We start from the raw sequence: 17,158 nt of genomic DNA on the forward strand, positions 1-17,158 counted from the left end.
TTCCTGCGGCGGCTGATGAACTACACGTTCAGAAGAAACATGCAAATTTGGAAAAATATCTGTTTCACTCAACATGCTGAAACACTGGTAAACTCTCTACGATCAGGAATTCGATGTGTCGGAAAGAGCCGACGGTATTCTTCGACACCAGCAGGAGCATTAACATCTCAAAAGCCATAAACATACACTATATCTGCATATTCTTCATTAGTGTGGATGCGTGATATTTTAGCCAGCGCGTGTACAAACACACGTAACCGACGCTTCTCTCTGATACACTCTCAGTCCCTCCGACTACTTCGCTCACAACACACCATGGACAACTGCGCGTACAACGGACTAGTTTAATGGCAGAACATACCTTGAACAAAGAGGCTGAAAGCAATAAGGCAAAGAGGGTTAGAATAAATCGTCAAAGGGGCTGCGTGGGTAAGACAGGTTTTTCGACCACGTCTACCCGAAAAACAAAATAAACGAAATTTGGAAATTTGTGGTAAGTTCTGTGGGACCAAACTGCTGCTGTCACCGGTCGCTAAGCTAACACACTACTTAATCTAACTTATACTAACATACACTAAGGATAACACACACACCTATGCCCGAGGCAGGACTCGAACCTCCAACGGGGGAACCCGCGCCCCGGAAAACAAATACCCATTAAATATGTTCTATCTCTAAAACATTCGGAAGTATGGAATTTCCCCTCGGACACCCGGTACACAGAATGAACCTCACGTTACTCTTAATTACATTGTGCGATTGCGCTGAAATGCTAATCATTTGCACTTAACAAGCATGTAACACACTTCATGTCAATTTACGTTTGTCGCAGGCCCTACTCATAGTGTTGCAATTTTAACAGCCACCAGTGTAGCTGAATAGTTTGTGAATGCACTGTAGATTCAATAGCATACAATAAAGAAAGAGAGGTGTTGTCCCCTGCTTATTGTCGAGTGGTTGCTGATGAACTTCGCACAATGGGCGTGAGGCCATTAAAAAAGCATCACGATAGTGAGAACAACAGGTGAGCCGGAAACAATCGAAGTTATCGGGTAGAGGTGGTGCTCCAGAAGTTATCAGAGCTAAGTTGAGGTGCAGGTCACGGCCGGTGGCAGGTGACTTTGTAGCTCCCCTGGCCGCCAGGCTCTTGCGTGACGAAGCTCTGTTAAAGGCCCGGCCAAACTTAGCCACAATATGAGCTCCAGTCTGATTAACTGATTTCAAGTTTGCCTAGGACGACAGAATATCGAAAGGTACTCACGGCTTTTTGTCATTTTGGCGTCGTTATTACCGTCTGGCATGGACATCAAAACCATCCCTGAGTTGTCTCACTACAAGGACGTTGGGGTAGATCCAGGTGCGGATCCATTTTGATATGCCTATAAATTTCCAGATATCACAAGTAACTTTCGTAGGATAAAGTTACATGGAATCTAAGTGTCTCGGAAATCGCTTTTTTAGAAATTAGAAACCACGTCTAATACAGGTTACTTTCCATTGCTTGTCTGCGGACTTGCCCCCACGGACGGGGTCGTGATCCTATGTCAGTCAAGTTCCAGCAAGGTAAAGGCGCACACGCTGACAGTACCTGATGTCAACCACAGATCCGATTCGGTTCGTGAGTCTAAAAGTAGAACCGGCAAAACCACAGGAAGCTGTGTAAAGAAAGACAGAAGCTGTGTAAAGAAAGACCACAAAATTAAAAAAATGTGTGTTGATTTCAAAAAGGCCTTTGATTCCATTAACAGACTATACAGAGAAATAATACAGAATTTGATGTTAAGCCTAAATTAGCAAATCTATTCGCGAAACAAATACAGGCATCGTATCTATAGTGAAATTTACGTGAGAAATATCTCAGACCTTCGAAATAAAACACAGGTGTACGGCAAAGAGATGATCTATCCCCAGTTCTTTGTAATTGTGTCCTAGAAAAAGCAATTACAATTTTGAATGAGAAGTTGAGTGAATGTCAGATTTCACCAACAAGGTGGTGAAGAAGAAACAAAAACATTGAAATAAACTGTCTCGCATTTGCAGGTTCCTTCCCATACTTTCTGATAATTTGCCACCTGCTGCAAGATAAATTAATCTTATGGACGAAATAGCCAGTAGCACCAGCTTAAGAATTTCTGTAGAAGAAAAAACAAATGATTTACAAATTTTAAAAGTGCACCAAAATTTCTGAAAACATATGTCGTCCAAATTTGAAAGGTGAAAAATTGAAGTTTCTTGGGGAGATAATCCAAGAAAGTGGTTTGGATAAAACTGCTGTGAAGGAAAGGCAACATAAGCTGAGAAAGGTGCATGGTGTAACTTATGAGTCTTACAACAAAAAATTCCTGTCTAGAAATACTAAAATAAGACATTACAATACAGTAGTGAAGCCAGAATGTCTATATGCAACCGAATGTCTACCATTAAACTATGATTTAGATAAATTACAAACACTAGAAAGGCGAATCATTAGCAGAACGTTAGGCCCATGAAAAACTGTGGAAGGTTGGAAATTACGAAGTGATAATGAAATTCATTGAACATAGAAAACACATGAAAATTTAAGACAAAAGAAGACTTACACACTACTTAATCTAACTTAAACTAACTTACGCTAAGGATAACACACACAAGGGAGGACTCGAACCTCCGACGGGGGGAGCCGCGCGAACCGTGACGAGGCGCTTCAAACCGCGCGGCTACGCCGCGTGCCCCATAAAGTTTCATTTGGTTGAAGTACCTATGCCTAGATTTTAGGCAGGATCCCTCGTTTCGTTAGTTGGGAGTGGTGTTACAATGCAGTGGGAGGGCCTTTTCAATGCTTTTATGGAGGGCGACGTGAATGAGAAATTGGACTGAGGAGGGAAACGTGCTATGGTAGTCCGTGGAGTTGAGCAAATCCACTGTGTCAGGGTGGAATAGTGGTTAGCGCATCTGCCTAGTGATCAGGAAACGTGGCTTAGAATCCTTATCTTGTAACAAATTTTCATTTGGCACTTCAGTATGCATACATACATCATAGATGTTTGAGACATGAAAAAGTCTACAGTACCATACAGTTTCATTTGAAAGAAAAGTGATAAGCGAAAAAGAATTGAACATGTAAAGATGCCAGGATGGAAACGTGAAAGAAACTGGTCTGAATTTATCAGAGGACAGAAAGACAAAACATAGTGAATAGATGAGAGGTGAAAAAAAGAAGAGAAAACAAATAAAGAATTGAAATTGACACGTGGTCCTTAGTTGGCCCCTCCGAGGAGAGAAAAAAAACTGAAGAACTGATTTCCTAAATGGAGATTGAAAGTACTGCAAGAGACAGCATTCCTATCGTTAACGCGCCGCGTAATCATAGTCCGCAGACCCTTGTTCGTAACTGTAGTGCTTCCTAAAAAATTGATAATGGTGCGCGCACACTTCGATTTTATGTTGTGTATGTTACGAAGCTGTCAAAGATATGAAAAGTTGATGCTATTATAGTTCTTAAATCCCTTGCATAACACATGAGTTCTCAAATTTTCGGATGAATACTTTTCATACGCTTCTGTAAATTGTAATTTCTTGGGCGTTATACTAAAGCGATGTAATACGCAGTCATGTAAACAAACTAGTATATTACAATATTTTTGTATCTTTTATTATTATTATTATTGTTAAAATCGTAGGCATCTTAGTACCTTGAAAGCCGGGCTGATAGAAAGTTATATATAGAAAGGAAGGGGGAGGGAGGGGGGACGGCGAGAGGGAGTATCCACCAAATACAAGAATCCAGAAACTATTTACTAGTGGAAGAAAAAAGTGACAAATATTTGAAAAAAGTCCTATTTCAGAACCGCCAAGAGCTGATGTTGAGATACAGCTTTATTCATTATCGGTTTTGACCAACCGATCATTATTAGGCTACATAAAATTGTTTACATCAGCCAGTATGCTATCGCTTTTATTGTGGCGTCGAAAAATAAAATGAAAACCATTCTGCGTCATGGAACCTATCACCTACAGTATACTGCCCAGTCTGTGGATGGTTTTTAGGTGGTTTTCCATTTGCCTCGGCAAATGCGGGTTGGTTGCCCTTATTCCGCCTCAGCTATACTATGTCGGCGATTGCTGCGCAAACAAGTTCTCCACGTACGCGTACACCACCATTACTCTACCACGTAAACATAGGGGTTACACTCGTCCGGTGTGACACGTTCCCTGGGGGGCCCACCGGGGGCCGAACCGCACAATAACCCTGGGTTCGGTGTGGGGCGGCGGAGGGGTGAAGTGGACTGCGGTAGTCGTCGTGGGGTTGCGAACCACTGCGGCTACGACGGGGACGGAGCCTCTCCGTCGTTTCTAGGACCCCGGTTAACGTAACATAACATGACGTAACACTAGCTCCTGTCTGGAATGCACAGTACATATTATCCAAGCAATTAAGAAGTGTACAAAGTAATCCTGCACTTACTTTAGTTTACGGTAAACGGATGTTAAGATTATATGTTATTCGTTCTGTTCAGCCAGAAGACAGGTTTGATGCAGCGCTGCACACTATTCTATCCTGTAAAAATTATTTCACCTCTTCGTAACAAAAGAAATCTACGACGGGTGTTTAATACGTAATGCAACACATTTTTTCTCGGCCAATTTCGGTTGGAAAAATGCAGTATTTGCTGTGGGACACCGTAGAATATTCCCGTTTCAGCCCATGTAGTTTCATAAAATTCCGACATTTGACGGCTCTATACGTGGCCTTCTTAACGGCGGCTATAACCGAGATGCGGTCCAAGCAGAGAGTTGACATCGAGTTTCTCTTGGCGGAAAAGTAGAACTTCGCAGATGTTCATATGTGCTTGCAAAATGTCTGTGGAGACCCGGTAAAGAACAAAATCACGGTGAGTCGTTGGGAGAGACATATGTCATCATCGCAACAAGGCCGCCGAAATCTGTCCGTCCTCCCGCATGCTTACCAGCAGCACATAGTAATGGCTCCTGCAATGTTGGAACGTGCGGACAAACTCATTCAAGGTGACCGACGGATCGCAAACAAATACCTCGCTGCACGATTGTACATCTCTGTTGGTGGTGCTGGCACACTCGTCCACCAGTTGAGGCACTCAAAGCTGTTTGCCCGCTAGGTTCCTCGCCGCCTAATAGAAGACGATAAGTAGCCACAAAAGACCGTCTGTGTGGAATTGCTTGAGCGTTGCGAGGCTATCCATGACAATTTTTCTGTGGAATGTCGTCACAGTCGATGAAACATAGATTCATCACTTCGACCCGGATACAAAATAGTAATCCATGGAGTCACATCACCTCTCCTCCGAACAAAAAGTTCAAAGCCCCACGTTCAACTATCAACTCTGATGTGTATTTTGTTACCTTCAGGAAACTGAAGAAACAACTTAAGCGTGTTCGTCGCCACAAAAAATGCAAAGAAATCCTCCTTCTCTGTGACAACAAATGGTTCAAATGGCTCTGAGCACTATGGGACTTAACATCGGTGGTCATCAGTCCCCTAGAACTTAGAACTACTTAAACCTAACTAACCTAAGGACATCACACACATCCATGCCAGAGGCAGGATTCGAACCTGCGACCGCAGCGGTCACGCGGTTCTGACTGAAGCGCCTAGAACCGCTCGGCCACCTCGGCCGGCCCCACATTTCTCTCTATTATCAAACTGATTGTTGTTTGATACCTCAGTATGTATTCTGTCAACATATCCAATCATTTCGTTAGGTTGTTCACGATTTTATTTTTTCCTGTTCAGCTCTTCATCTTCTCATAAGTTATTCCATCTACTCAACCACTTTTCAACATTCTTCTGTGGGGTCGCATTTCAAAAGTTTATATTTTTTTCTTGACTGAAATTTTTATCGTCCATATTACACTTGCGTATAATGGTACTCTCCAGTCAAACACCATCAGAAAAGTTTTTCTAACATAACAGCTTATTTTCACCGTTAAGAAATTTTTCTTTTTCGGTAAAGCTTTTCATGCTATCACCATTTTGGACTTTATATCCTTTCAAGCAAATTCTTCCCATTTATTTTGCTGCCCAAACAGCTAAACTCATTCACTACTTTCAATGTGTCATTTCCTAATCCATATCGATCAGAATCACCTGATTTAACTGGTACACGTTATAAAATGGTTCCTCGTCTGACTGATTAGGTAACAGTCATCTGCAAAAAAAAGTGTAGCGTATTATACGTTCTTTCGTGAAGCGAACATTCTAGATTATCTCTTCCGTAACTGATAGTCGATTTCGGCGCAGTTTGCCCTTATCCAAGAGTAAAATAGAATAAGCAGAAATAAAGACATTGCTTGCCCTATAACTTTTTAGCTATTTATAATAATATATGAAAAACATAAATGCTTAAATGTGCTTAGTTACCGAAAGCACAGTACACGATTGTTGCTACCACTAGCATCAACTAGGTCGTGTAATTAAAACTTCAGTAAACGTTCCGATACAGGCGTAAGACTATTCACACACCTTATCCTAATAGTTCTGTAGTTATTCAGTTAAAAAAAAGAGATTCATCTCAGGCGAAAATTCCTCCCTGGGCTATTGCATGCTCCCTCAGGGCACATAAAATTCCACTTTGTGTCTGTAATGAGACATTCAGAATGAAATTAAACTCACGCTGATCAGTCTTTGTTTGGGAAGTCGCAAAAAATGAGCGTTTTGTGTCATTGGCAGGGAGGCCCCTTACGGGACAGGTCCGGCCGCCTTGGTGGAGGTCTTATTACATTCGACTCCACATTGGGCGACCTGCGCGCAGGATGGGAATAAAATGATGATAAAGACAACACAACACCCAGTACCTGAGCGGAGAAAATTCCCGACCAGCCCGGGAAATGAACCCGGGCCTGTAGGACGGCAATCCGTCAAGCTAACCACTTTTTTTTTTTTTTTTTTAATCTCATTTTGTTCGCTTTCGTTCGCTGCATCTGCTCGGGGCGGTCGTCGTAAGACACCCGTTTAAGTTCGTCGGTGATCGAATTAACTCAGTTTTTTTATTACAGAGGGCAGCTAACTCTATGACCGAACACGCTGAGCTACCATGCCGGCTCAAGAGAAAAAGCTTCACAAATTGACCAAGTAATAACGCGTTCGTCCATATCTGTCCTCGATGCAAGCAGTTATTCGACTTGGAATTGATTGATAGATTTGTTGAATGTTCTGCTTAGGGATATCGTGCCAAATTTTGTTCAATTGGAGCGTCAGATTGTCAAAACTCGAGATGGTTGGAGGGCCCTGCCTATAGTGCTCCAAATGTCCTCAATTTGGGAGAGAACCAGCACCCTTGCTGGCCACGCTCTAGGGTTTGACAAGCACGAAGATACGCGGTAGAAACTGTTGCCGTATTTTAGCAAGCATCATCTTGCTGAAATGTTTGGTGGGGATGGCTTGCCGTGAAGGGTGACAAAACGGGGCTTAGAATATCGCCGACGTACCGCTGTGCTGAAAGTTCGCCGTGGATGGCAACCAAATGAGTCCTGCTATGATGCGAAACGAAACCACAGACCATCAGGCCTTGCTGTCTGGCTACAATCATGCTGGTATCCAACCGTTCTCCGGGGCAACTCCAGATATGTCTTTGGCCTGTAATCGCATTGGCTGGAGTAGAATTGTCTTCTGTGATGAGTCCCGCTACGAAATGAGCCCTCATGACCAGCAAAGACGTGTCTGGAGATTCCCTGGCAAGCGGGTGGGTACCAACCTGACTGTTATTCACCATAGGGCCCGACAACCAAACTGATGGTCCGTGGTTCCATTTTATTCCGTAGCAGGACCCACTTGGTTAGCATCCGTGACACCCTTACAGGACAATGGTACGTCAACGATATCTATACCCTGTTTTCTTGCCCTTCATGGCAAGCCATCCTAGGCTTACATTTCTGCAAGATAATGCTCACCTGGATACTGCGAGAGCTTCTGCTGCTTGTTTTCGTGCTCGGGGAACCGTACTTTGGCCAGTAAGGTTGCCGGATCTCTCCCTAATTGAGACCGTTTGGAGCATTGTGTACATGGTCCTCCAACCATCTCGTGATTTTGTCTATCTGACGCTCCAGTTGGACTGAATTTGGCACGTTATCCCTCAGGAGGGCATCCAAAAACTCTTATCAATCAACGCCAAGCCGAATACCTGCTTGCATAAAAGCCAGAGGTCGATCAACGCGTTATTGACTTGTTCAATTTATGGAACGCTTACTCTTGAATAAACCATCCATTTTTGCTGAAATTGTGACCATTTGTATATCTATACTTGTATGTCACGTCTAGCGATTTCCGTCCCGTTCGGATAATTCCTTCGTGATGTGTCTTTTTTTATCTTAGATTGTATCTTCAATATCACTACTGAAAAGGCATATATAGGCGACACAAACCAGCATTAGCTAATCCCCATTTCTGCCGCATTACTATGGCTCAAATTCTTCTAGGCTGTGCGATAATTGCTTCTTTACATTTTTGAGCCTTTGGTAATAATTTTTTTATACTGGCAACCACAGCCGTTGACATTTTCCGATTCTGATAACTCTTATGAACAAAAACTAAGATTACAGTAGCAAAAATTCTTTTTGTCCCTTTATGTCATTGCTAATAGTTTCTGACTATAGTTCATTTTCAAGAAAATTGCTTTAGGGGGGCGAAAATAACCGAAATACAATACGGTTCTAAATCCTTACACGAAACAGATATAAAGGTTTCAAAAACAGAGATAACTGCAGAGGAGTAAACAGTGATCGTCATTGTAACTAAACATATTACTTATAAATGTATAAGCAAATGTAATGAATTACGTGTATTTAATTACTACGTTTACAATATAAAATTTTATTGAAAGTTCTTCTTGACATATTAAATATTCTTCTATATAAACAATTTGAAGAGAACCAAGTAGCAGACCCAGTCAAAAGCAAATTCGAAACCTTAAATAATAAGGCACTTGAAAATATCAAAATATGGTGTTAATATTTGTTGATTTTAAAAAGGCGTATGATTCTATAGACAAAGGATCCCTCCACAAAAACTTTAAGGAACTTGCAGTACACAGTAAAACTATGGAAATAAGTAAATAGCTCTAACAAACACAGTATATAAAGTTTAATTTCTTCGAAAACTTCTACTCCCTTTCAGATTGTATAGGGAGTCAGATAAGGGCCCTTTTTTGCGTCGTTGTCTGCTTGTTGAGTTCCTTCTCAGAGGTGAAACCGTCAATGCCGTACGATACTGTGAAACCTCCTGAACGAGGCAGCTAAAAAGGCAGGTCTGCAAATACCTTTTGAAAACACAGAGTACATGACTAATGAAAGTATTTCACCAAGAATTTTAAAAACCAAGTATGGCAACATCAAGAAAACAGACGCCTTTAAGTATCTGGCTGAAAATACCAGCAAAAAAGTGAGAAATGAACCAATTAACATCAGAAATAAAAAAATGAAAAGAGCGTGCGCGAAAGAGAGAAATCTGTACAAGATAAATGCTTTTTCAAGGATGTTACTTAAGGCATTACAATACACTTGTAAAAACGGAATTCTACAAGCCGAAAACATTACTTTTACCTGGATGCGAAATGTCATCAGAAGATTTAGAAAATAAAGAAAGAAGTATCTTACTAACAATATTAGATTCGATCAAGAACAAAAATGGCAACTAGTTTTTGGGACCAAATAAGGAAATATAATCATTCTGCCCTAAAATAACAAATGAGATGAGGGAAAGATGCGTTACACTCTATGGACTTCGTAAAGATCGGCAAGTAGAGAAAACGAAGGAAGACTTATTAACAAAGAAGATCAACACATTCTTCGAAAAAAGCAAGACAAACAAAGAAAATGCGTGGGGGGTGGGTAAAAAATGGACTTAAAAGAAATGTAGGTTGCCAAGAGACCTTGCTCAACGCAGACAATTTCAGACTAGAAGTCAATAAATTCAAAAGTTTTCAGGAAGCTAAAAGAAATAGAAGAAACGGAAAAACAGTTGGAATAAAATGGTCAGATAAGAGGAAAAGCTCTCGTTCTTCGAAAATGAAAGAGTATTTGAGAAGAATGAAAAAAAGAAGTAAACAGTTATCTTGACGTTGTCCTTAGTTGGCCGGAAATGGTATAAAAAATCGATTAATTCATGTTATTGTTGTGGTCTTCAGTCCGAGGACTGATTTGAAAAAACTCTTGACGCCACTCTATTCTATGTAAGTCTCTTCCTCTCTGCATAAGTATTGCAGTTTGAATCTATTTGAACCTGTCAAGTGTATTCATCTCTTGGTCTCCCTCTACACGTTACTCCCCACACGCTGTTTTCCTGTAGCAAATTAACTATTGCATGGTGCCTCAGAATGTGTCCTGTCAACCAATCCTTTCTTTTAATCAATTTGTGCCTTACATTTCTTTTTTCCCTAATTCGATTCTGTACCTCGTTAGTTATCTGATATACACATCTAACCTTCAGCATTCTTCTAAAGCACCACATTTCATAAGCTGCTATTTTTATCTTGTGTGAATCGTTTATGGTCTGTGTTTCTTCATTAAATAACTCGTCAGTATTTTTGCAGCCAACAGTTAGTAAATTGATGGTTAAGTCTTATTCACACCTATGTACACCGCCTTTTTTGGTCTTGAATTTACTATATTTTTTGAAAATTGGAGGATATCTAACATGTCTCATATATCTTGCGTGTCAGCTGGAATACTTTTGACATGACACACAATGTGATCAGAAGCATCCGGACACCTGACTGAAAAGACTTACAAGTAATGCTGGAATTCAGTATGGTGTTGGCCCACCCTTAGCCTTGATGGCAGCTTCCACTCTCGCAGGCATTCGTTCAATCAGGTGCTGGAAAATTTCTTGGGGAATGGTAGACTATTCATCACGGAGTGCTGCACTGAGGAGAGGCATCGATGTCGGTCGGTGAGGCCTGGCACGAAGTTGGCGTTCCAAAACATCCCAAAGGTGTTCTATAGGATTCAGGTCAGGACTCTGTGCAGACCAGTCCATTACAGGGGTGTTATTATCGTGTAACCACTCCGTCACAGGCCGTGCATTATGAACAGGTGCTCGATCGTATTGAAAGACGCAACTGCCATCCCCAAATTGCTCTTCAACAGTGGGAAGCAAGAACGTGCTTACAACATCAATGTAGGCCTGTGCTGTGATGGTACCACGGAAAACAAGGGGTGCAAGCCCCCTACATGGAAAACACGACCACACCATAACACCACTGCCACCGACTTTTACTGTTGGCAGTACACACGCTGGCAGATGACGTTCACTAGGCATTCGCCGTACCCACACCATGCTATCGGATCGCTACATTGTGTACCGTGATTCGTCATTCCACACAACGTTTTTCCACTGTTCAATCGTCCAATGTTCACGCTCCTTACACCAAGCGAGGCGCCGTTTGGCATTTACCGGCGTGATGTGTGGCTTAAGAGCAGCCGCTCGACCATGAAATCCAAGTTTTCTTACCTCCCGCCTAACTGTCATAGTACTTGCAGTGGATCCTTATGCAGTTTGGAATTCCTATGTGACGATCTGGATAGATGTCTGCCTATTACACATTACGACCCTCTTCAACTGTCGGCGGTCTCTGTCAGTCGCCCTGTACGCTTTTGTGCTGTAAGTGTCCCTTCACATTTCCACTTCACTATCACATCGGAAACAATGGACCTAGGGATGTTTAGAAGTGTGGACATCTCGCGTATAGACGTATGACACAAGTGACACCCAACCACCTGACGATGTTCGAAATCCCTGAGTTCCGCGGTGCACCCCATTCTACTCTCTCACGATGTCTAATGACTACTGAGCGTCGCTAAAATGGAGTACCTGGCAGTAGATGGCAGCACAATGCACCTAATATGAAATACGTATGTTTTTTGGGGTGTCCAGATACTTTTGATCATATAGTGTACGTTCTCCCAAGGGTCTCAATAAATGAACGAGGAAATGTCGGCTACTCCAGATGCCTTGTTTCGACTTTGGTCTTCCAATACTCTGTGAAATTTTTCTATCTGTACTATATATCCCATCTCATCTTCCTCTGTTTCCTTTTCCCTTTACGTAATGCTGTTTTCAAGTTAGTTTCCTGTCTATATTCCTTCTGTAGGTTCCCTCCACATTTCAGCCTTCCTTACTTTGGTTTCTACTTGTTTGCCGTCTGAACTCTCGATATTTACACAGCTGGCTCTGTTTACTCCGAAGGTTTCTTCAATTTTCCTATACGCAGCATCTATCTTTCTCATAGTCATGTATACTTGTACAACTTTCCATTTCCCCTGTAGCCGTTCCAGATTTGCAGTTTTGTATTTTCTGTCAGTCCCATTCTTTAGAGTCTGTATTCTCTTTTTCTTGTTTTATTAGCTGCATTTTTTATTATCTCCTTTCATCGATTAAATTCAATAGCTCGTGTGTTATTCATGATCTTAGGTTTGTCTTTTTGTCTGTTGTCTTCACTATTTCCTCTCTTAAAGCTACTCATCCATCTCCTATTGTATTCCTCTCCAGTAGTTTAGTCAGTCGTCACCTAATGCTCCTTTTGAAACGCTCTGTAATGTGTCGTTCATTCAATTTATTCAGGTCCCGTCTCGTTAGTTGACTCCGTTTCTGCAACTTATTCAATTTTAGTCTACATTTCACGACCAATAAATACCGGACGGAATCCACATCTGCCCTAGAAATGTTGTGTAGTTTGAAATTTGGCTTCGACATCTCTGTCCTACCATTATACTGTTTAATCTATTTAATAGATTTACAAAATATGATGTAGTTCACAGCAGTAAAAATGCTACGGAGCAAAACTTTAAGAAATGTATCATGAGCGGCCTCCAGTTAACCTTATGGATTCGTCATTATAAAGATTGCCAAGTAAAGCTGTTATCTGGATAACACAAGGAAAACCGATAATGTGAGAAAATAGTAATTGTTAAGTAATACGTATTCACTGTAATAATGGTATCACACGAACACAGCTAAAGAATCCTTGTATTCCTCGGTCCATGCGGTCAGTATCCATCTATACAATACAATAAATGTGGATCATTTAGTCCATAGTACATCTTTAATAGGGTATCTACACCTTCTGCGTTGAAATACAATGCTGTTTATTTTTTAAGATATTTTTTCTACATAATTTTCTCAAATCGTAAGTCTGTTTATTGTCAAGCCTAGTAATTTTTACTCCCAATTCTTGTTAAAGTATTTTGATGTAATTTGTTTTCTGTTAATCTATAAGGACTGTATTTTCACTTAAATATTCATTTGCCCTTTCTGTGTCCCAGATTGCTCATATTTCTAAGTCATTTATTGAGCTATTACTTACAAGAAGTGACGTGTAATGTATTTACATATTTAATTTTTCGTTTACTGTCACTCCTATATCATGCACGTATAATATAAACAGTAGTTGACCCAGTATCGAGCCTTGCCACTTGAAAATCACATTAGAAAGTTTCCAGCATATTGTTTACCTTGAATCTTAGTTCCGTGCTTTGTTCTTTGTTTTCTACAGACGAGATCGGGTCACCCTAATGGAAGGACTTGGGTCCCCACATAACAGCTTCAGCGTTCATCATTTCTAATATATAAGTTGTCTTTAATAAAGTCAAACGAGTTTTAAAAACAATCAACAGTAAAATTGTCCGCCTCCAGTAGCTGAGTGGTAAGCCCGACAGAATGTCAATCCTAAGGATCCGGGTTCGATTCCCGGCTGGGTCGGAGATTTTCTCCGCTCAGGGACTGGGTGTTCTGTTGTCCTAATCATCATCATTTCATCCTCATCGACGTGCAAGTCGCCGAAGTGGCGTCAGATAGAAATACTTGCACCCAGCGAACGGTCTACACGACGGGAGGCCCTAGTCAGACGATATTTACATTTACAACATTAAAATTGCCTGAACGGACTTTGGAAAAATGACTTTTAAGCAACTGCCACTAATTATGAGCCACCAGCCATCAACTATACACAAAAGTGGAGAATTTTAAAAACAATTAAAAACAGACAGTTCGTTAACTAAATGACCTTTAACATCTGCCATTAATTATTAACCTACTGTCACTCAGTAGACAGAAGAGGTACAGGATTTTAGAAGCAATTAACAGTTACTGAATTGGCAGCTACAGTTAGCCACAATTCACTGATCAGCCTTCAACCAAATGACATTATTGAGCTGTTATTAATTATGAGTGGTGGAACCAACTGACTCTTAAAGAGTTGTTATTAATTATGAATGGTGGTTGCATAAACCTCACCGGGGGGGGGGGGGGGAGGGGGGGAAGGGGTTGGAAGGGGAAGAGCGTCATGTAAGGACATACATGGAAATTACTTAAATTGATTACTTAACTTGGACAGGATGGCCGCAGTCCTTCCATTGCTTGTGCCTGCAAGAGACCGGACTGCCTTCACTAACATCGAACAGGTCAAATAACCTTCAAGTCGCTATTATGTTTTCCAAAATAGCATTCCCGCTTATAGAAATCGCTCCGCAGGACATGCGATAACCGACAGTCGAAATCAGACTCTGCGCCTTCACGGGAGCCGATTCGTTCTCTCGTGTACCATCCAAACTCCAAGCCTCTCGCTCCTCTGGCTGACTCGCTCCTTGCACCACACACCACACATTCACTCCCCAAAACCTTACTGCTTCGCGGCTTTTGTCCCCAGAGATGACGCCAAAGGCGTACCTCCATAGTTATCCAGACAAAGATCGTCATCGAGGGGCGAAATCGATAGAAGGCCGAGACTGCGTGGCTTAATTAGATTGACTTCATTCCCCCTAATACCATATCTGTATAGTTCACCTAAAAATGAGCATGTGGCGTGGCATACAGACTCAAGGCTTTAGAGATATCAAGGAGGAAGAACTTCGTCACCTAATCTCACTGGCTCACAACTACAAAAAACGTATCGGAGGATAGTGTTGTACATTGATATACTTTTCAGACTTCCACGTGTAGCCAGCCTTGCAGTAGATGTCTCATATATTTTATATTCCATTTTTCAACGATGATATTCACTTTTTAAGTGCATCAGTCTTTTTGAAATTACAAACATTACTACAGAAAATTAAGTTTTTTTCAAATATCAAAACGTGTTCCAAGACACAACATGGTCACATAACTACAATCAAATATTTTATCCAAATTTAAAGCGTTAGGTTGAAGAAATTCTTGTCAGTGCTGTATTTAACCGTCTATCTGTTATATTATCTGGTGGAAATTAACACAAATTTCCATTTTCAAGACAGGTAAAATTGTTAAGACATTAAAAAAACTCACAAGGGAACATTCCCAAGTGTCAAAACGATCTTGATGAAATTTGGTGTATGTGTAGTGGGGCCAAAATAATGTAATAAGTTTTTTTGTTAATGCCCAATTTCACTTTTAGAGGGTAAAACATACCCCAAAGGGTAATTTGTCATATTGGATTTGGAGGGAATATCTTCTAAACGATCATATATAAAAAATGTTTCTGACATAAAAATTAAGATGCACTTAACATTCATGTAAACCGCATAATTGAATTTTGTAATAAATTAAAATTTTGCAGAATACTTCACCAACATTAATTAATTTTGAAAAGTGAAAACCTTTGTTACAACATAAATTAAGAAGCTTTCAAGTTACATACACCCTTGTGTAATAAAGCTGGGTTCTGAAATACCATTTTTGGAAAATAAACTGTACACCATCTGTTTTCAGAGCATTTTCAACATACCTAATTTAAATATCTCAAGATTCATTATTAGTCTGATTATTTATTTTACTTATGTTGGTTTTACGTATTGTTATTTTAACTTTTACATTCATTTTTCTTTTTTCAATTTACCGTTTCAAATACGTATATTTTGTTAGCTTAAAGTAACGAGAAACTGATTATTATGATATAGATTCATTACAGTAGTGATAATATGTAAATAAGTGTTTAAAACGTAACTTTTCTTACGCCATACACCTGAAGGGAATGAAATTTCTTCACGTAATATCCTGACCTGTATCAGGCATATTTCAGTACTTTGGTAATCCGTGGCGAAAAGAATTTATTATATACTAGTCATTGCAGCTTGGTTATATTATTTCTCAAGTGGAGACTGACAACATAATCGTTTGAGAGAACTATACCTGAAAATCTTCTAACAAAGTTCTTCCGACATCGAAACCGTATACATCTCACGACTGTACCCGTGCCGTCGAGCGCTTTGAGATCATCAGATGAACAAGATGCTCGTCCTCGGGTATGATGGTCAAAACGTTTTTTTTTTTTTTCGCTCTGACCACCTGCTTCACAATAGTTGTACACTTTTGGTGAGTTTGGAATGAGAATTCGATAATTTCTTTTTGAAGCCCCGAATGACCTTGTGACAGCATCGAGATCTGGTAAACAAACGCCTGACCAGGTCAAAAGATATTTGAACGATGTTTTCTTTCCCAGTGAGAGAGAAAACTGTGTATTATTGTCAGATTCTTGTAGCTGTCAATTCTATTGCCACCAGAGTGCATCTCACGTAATGATCGCACAGACAAGATTAGATAAATTATAGCTCGTACGAAAGCATATCCATAGTCGTTTTTCCCTCGATGTATTTTCGAGTGAAACAGGGAAGGGAACTAGCAGTGATACAAGACATTGTCCACCACGCAGCGCATGGTGGCTCGCGGAGTATGTATGCAGATGTAGATGTAGATGTAGATGAGACTGTGTGCGATGGTGGCAGGATGGCGAGCCCGGTGGTGATGGCGCCGCCCGCGGAGACGCAGCCGCTGTGGGGGTGTGCGGGGGTGGCGACCCGCCGGCCGCTGGCGGAGGCGCGCGAGCGCAGGCCCGCGGGAAGGCCCGTGCAGGACATCGCCAAGGCGGGCTGCCTGCTAGCCGCGCCGCCGCTGCCCGTGCACTTCCAGGACGAGGAGGACATGCGACGCGTCTACGCCCTCATCTACGACGTCTTCCGCTGTAAGTCACCGCACAGCGCTGCTTGCCGACACAGATTTCTGTACAATCACCTGCAGTCTAGCATTATGTACAGGGTGACAATTACTGAACTATATGAAAGAAACGTAAATTAGTTACAAACTACGGCGTGGACACACTTTATTCAACATGTAAACGTCACTACAGGTATTCGGATAGATTATGATATATTCGATATGCCTGCCATCATTGGCGACGTT

At 41.1% G+C, this 17,158-nt stretch overlaps 1 protein-coding gene across 1 annotated transcript in view; it reads left to right on the forward strand.

Annotated features, from left to right (window-relative positions):
- Positions 1-17,158, forward strand: part of LOC126413121 (putative methyltransferase NSUN7) — a gene marked incomplete at its 3' end in the record, with an annotated part of 334,534 nt that overhangs the window by 162,190 nt on the left and 155,186 nt on the right. The window contains exon 2 of the mRNA XM_050083013.1: positions 16,705-16,940. Within this exon, the coding sequence (XP_049938970.1) occupies positions 16,705-16,940 (236 nt within the window). The remainder of the gene's footprint in view (positions 1-16,704; positions 16,941-17,158) is intronic.

Source organism: Schistocerca serialis, chromosome 7, assembly GCF_023864345.2.
Source record: "Schistocerca serialis cubense isolate TAMUIC-IGC-003099 chromosome 7, iqSchSeri2.2, whole genome shotgun sequence".
NCBI lineage: Eukaryota > Metazoa > Arthropoda > Insecta > Orthoptera > Acrididae > Schistocerca > Schistocerca serialis.